Genomic DNA, 2,948 nt, shown 5'->3' on the forward strand with positions numbered 1-2,948 from the left:
ATCACGAATCCCACTATTTTTCAACTGCACCCACAACTGTAATCTGCCTCACCCATCTCTCTCCCACCCCAGCTGCATTTTGTTGGAGGTTTCTCACTCTGCCCTCCAGTCCATTCTTTCTTTCTTTTCTTTCTTTCTTTTTTTTTTATTGGAGCGCTTGATGTATGGACATTTGCTTTATTTAATGTCAACAAAGCTGATAAAATGATTGCCCCCACAAATAAGTTATAGAAATATTACCTATTTGAAAGAATAATACCATTAATTATAAAATTTAATTGTAAGAATAAAGCAATGGTTTTTGGTCAAACCAATCTACTTTAGTAGCTCTAAAGCATACAGATGCTAATTTTTAAACAAATGTGACAAATACCATTTCAGCTTTCCTAACACTTCAGGATCTACATAAACTTGATTCTGTGCATAAGGCAGAGAGAATGGCAGTGCGGTCATCAATAATTAATCCAAAGGCATAATTTTCCAAACAACTTTTAGTAACAAATTATGACTTTTTAAATGTCTAAAACTACACAAAACTCAAAGCAATCTATTTTTTTTCATATCTAAACATAATTCTTAATATTGAGGTAAATCTGAATTCACATGATACACTGTAAAAGTTTTCCAAAAACATTGAGGAAATCTATTTTGTGTGTGTGTGTGTGTATCTTTTAAAGGCTACTGACAACTTCATGAAGTTAACAGGCCTACAATGGGACCATGCTATGACTCATTGTGTGAGAATAAAAGGCACTCATTTATATAATGTTCCTGCATGTGCAATGTGAAACAGGATCCAAGAACCTATGTATATACATACAAATCACTATGGGTTCAGGAGTAAAGCTCACTACTAGAAAACTCACTGTATTCTTTGGAGCAGAAGCTGAAAAACAGTGATGTAGAACAAAACACATGTGTGAAAGCTCCCACCCCAAGCACTAGCTTATGTTTTCTTTAATGAGTCAGCTTCATTTCCTTTTCCTTCCTCTTGCTCTTTACCACAAAACCAAAACCAAACNAACCAAAACCAAACCAACCAACCAATAATGACAAAAGCTACTTATACAGCTGCCTCCTTCGTGGCTCTTTGGCAATGCTTCCAAATCCTGAATGCAAAAAGAAGCTAAATGAAGAGATGAAAAGATGGTGATGTATGGGGAGAAGCCTGTGAGAGTGACTGAGAAAGACTGTAAGGAAGCCTGAGCAAGAACCTACCCCAAAGAGACAGAAAGTAAGAAAGTAGGGAGGTATTCCTCCTCCGCTCCTTCTCACAGCCTTTCAAACTCTGAATAAGAAATGACTCAGCAGAGCTAGAGAACTGAGTTAACAGGTAAAGAAGTACAGCAGAGCTTTAACTATCAATGAGTTTCTTTGCTCTTGTATTGGCAATGTCAATACGATTCTTGTTGGTGTCAGCCTTTTCTGTGATCTTCTGTATTTGCTGGTTTTGAGCATCAATCTCGTTGCCCATGTCCAGAGCCATGTTCTTTAGGTTGCCTAGGATGCTGCCCACCTGAGTCAGGTTCCCCTCCATCTCATCTTCTCTGGCATCATTAGTTATACGTTTCATGTATCCACCACTGGCTGCTCCTGTAGTTTGCTGAGGCTGACCGTTTGTTATCCAGCTTGGTTGCTTAGATACTACATTGCTAGGTGAGTTGTCGCCACCATCGCCTCACGTTGCCTTATAGTTCTTTCCAGACTCAAAGTTCTTTGTCCTATTACAAGGGCAGACACAGAGGCCACAACACTTGTTGAGTTCTGTTAAAGTCTTCTCTGCCTCTCTCATGTCTTTATTTATTTGGTCCGTGCCTTCTTCTATGCAATTTAGTTGTTCCCCTTGCTCATCCAGCATAGTGATGGTCTTGATTCCTGCATCCTGAGACTCTATGGCTAAACCCAGGATTCTCCTTGTGCTTTCCAGAGACTTGTCAGTAACCTGGTGAGCCCGCAGCTGGACTTCTTCTGCTGACAGGTTATCCATGGTGCATCAAACTACTGGACACAGGGATATGGATACTCTGTCCCGCTGATCAGCTCCCTCGGCCACTTCCCAGAAGGCTCACCCGGCTGATCCGGCCACTCCTCTCCAGCCCCCGCAGTTCTTGGACCCCTCCAGTCCATTCTGATGAGGCTCATTTCAGGCCTTGCTCAGAGCTGATGGACAGACATGCTTAGTCCTTGACATCAACCCTAGGTATGAAGCTGTTCACATACAGATCTTTCTTTCTTGGCCAAAGTCAGAGAAAGATGTTTTCATTCTTCCTTCCTTTTTTTGATAAAGGTGAAAGTTCACCCAGTCTTCTGGATGCCTCACCTAGAGAACCAGGTTAGTCTAAGATACTCCTGGCTGTTTTGCATTCAAACTATGACTTTCCAGGACATCACTTTCTTCCTTCTGGAAGTAGTCTACCCGGCGCTGCTACCCTCAGCAGCCCTCCTTCTTCCAAAGGTCTACTGTGGGGAAGGGTGGGTTGGAGAGAAAGACCAAATTATATCCAGAGGCCACAGTAACATTGAGTGGACTTGCTTAATCTCTGAGCCCCATTTCATTATACATCAGACAACCACAAATATCGTCTCCCAGGTTTGGTGTAGGTTTCAACTAAGTCTCATTCTACAGTTTTCCTAGTGGTGGATATTTTACAAAAATCCATGTTTCATTTTAATGGGAAAGCATCTGGGCAGTTACGGTGTAATTCAAGCTAATCAGTGAAAGAGAGAGGACAGTCATGGAGAGAATCAGGCAGAGCCCCAAGTGCTTCTAAGTTCTCTGGAAGCTGAACATCTCTGACACCCCTGCCTTCCATCTTATGATGTACATCTCCAGTGGCCACTAAGAACATCTCTTTTCTTTGTTTCTTTCTCCCTTCCCTTCCCTTCCCTTCCCTTCCCTTCCCTTCCCTTCCCTCTTTTTCTCTTGGCTTTCCTCTTTCTCTTCTCCC

The 2,948-nt window shown here is 41.9% G+C and overlaps 1 protein-coding gene across 1 annotated transcript; it reads right to left on the bottom strand.

Annotated features, from left to right (window-relative positions):
* Window positions 1–1,237: 1,237 nt before the first annotated feature.
* On the bottom strand, window positions 1,238–2,043 carry LOC110336771 (synaptosomal-associated protein 23-like). Its single transcript, XM_021219505.2, has 2 exons — window positions 1,723–2,043; window positions 1,238–1,566 (listed from the first exon to the last, which is right to left on the bottom strand). Exons 1-2 carry the CDS (start codon window positions 1,985–1,987, stop codon window positions 1,355–1,357), a joined length of 477 nt encoding a protein of 158 aa, XP_021075164.1. The 5' UTR covers window positions 1,988–2,043; the 3' UTR covers window positions 1,238–1,354.
* Window positions 2,044–2,948: the final 905 nt, after the last annotated feature.

The sequence above is a fragment of the Mus pahari genome, chromosome 1 (assembly GCF_900095145.1).
Source record: "Mus pahari chromosome 1, PAHARI_EIJ_v1.1, whole genome shotgun sequence".
Classification (NCBI taxonomy): domain Eukaryota; kingdom Metazoa; phylum Chordata; class Mammalia; order Rodentia; family Muridae; genus Mus; species Mus pahari.

Excerpts from the sequence above, each read along its gene's own strand:
- LOC110336771 (XM_021219505.2), bottom strand. The coding sequence starts at position 1,987 with ATGGATAACCTGTCAGCAGAAGAAGTCCAGCTGCGGGCTCACCAGGTT. Across the intron at positions 1,567-1,722 it reads CTGTGTCTGCCCTTGTAATA|GTATAACTAATGATGCCAGA; the intron begins GGACAAAGAACT and ends GATACATGAAAC.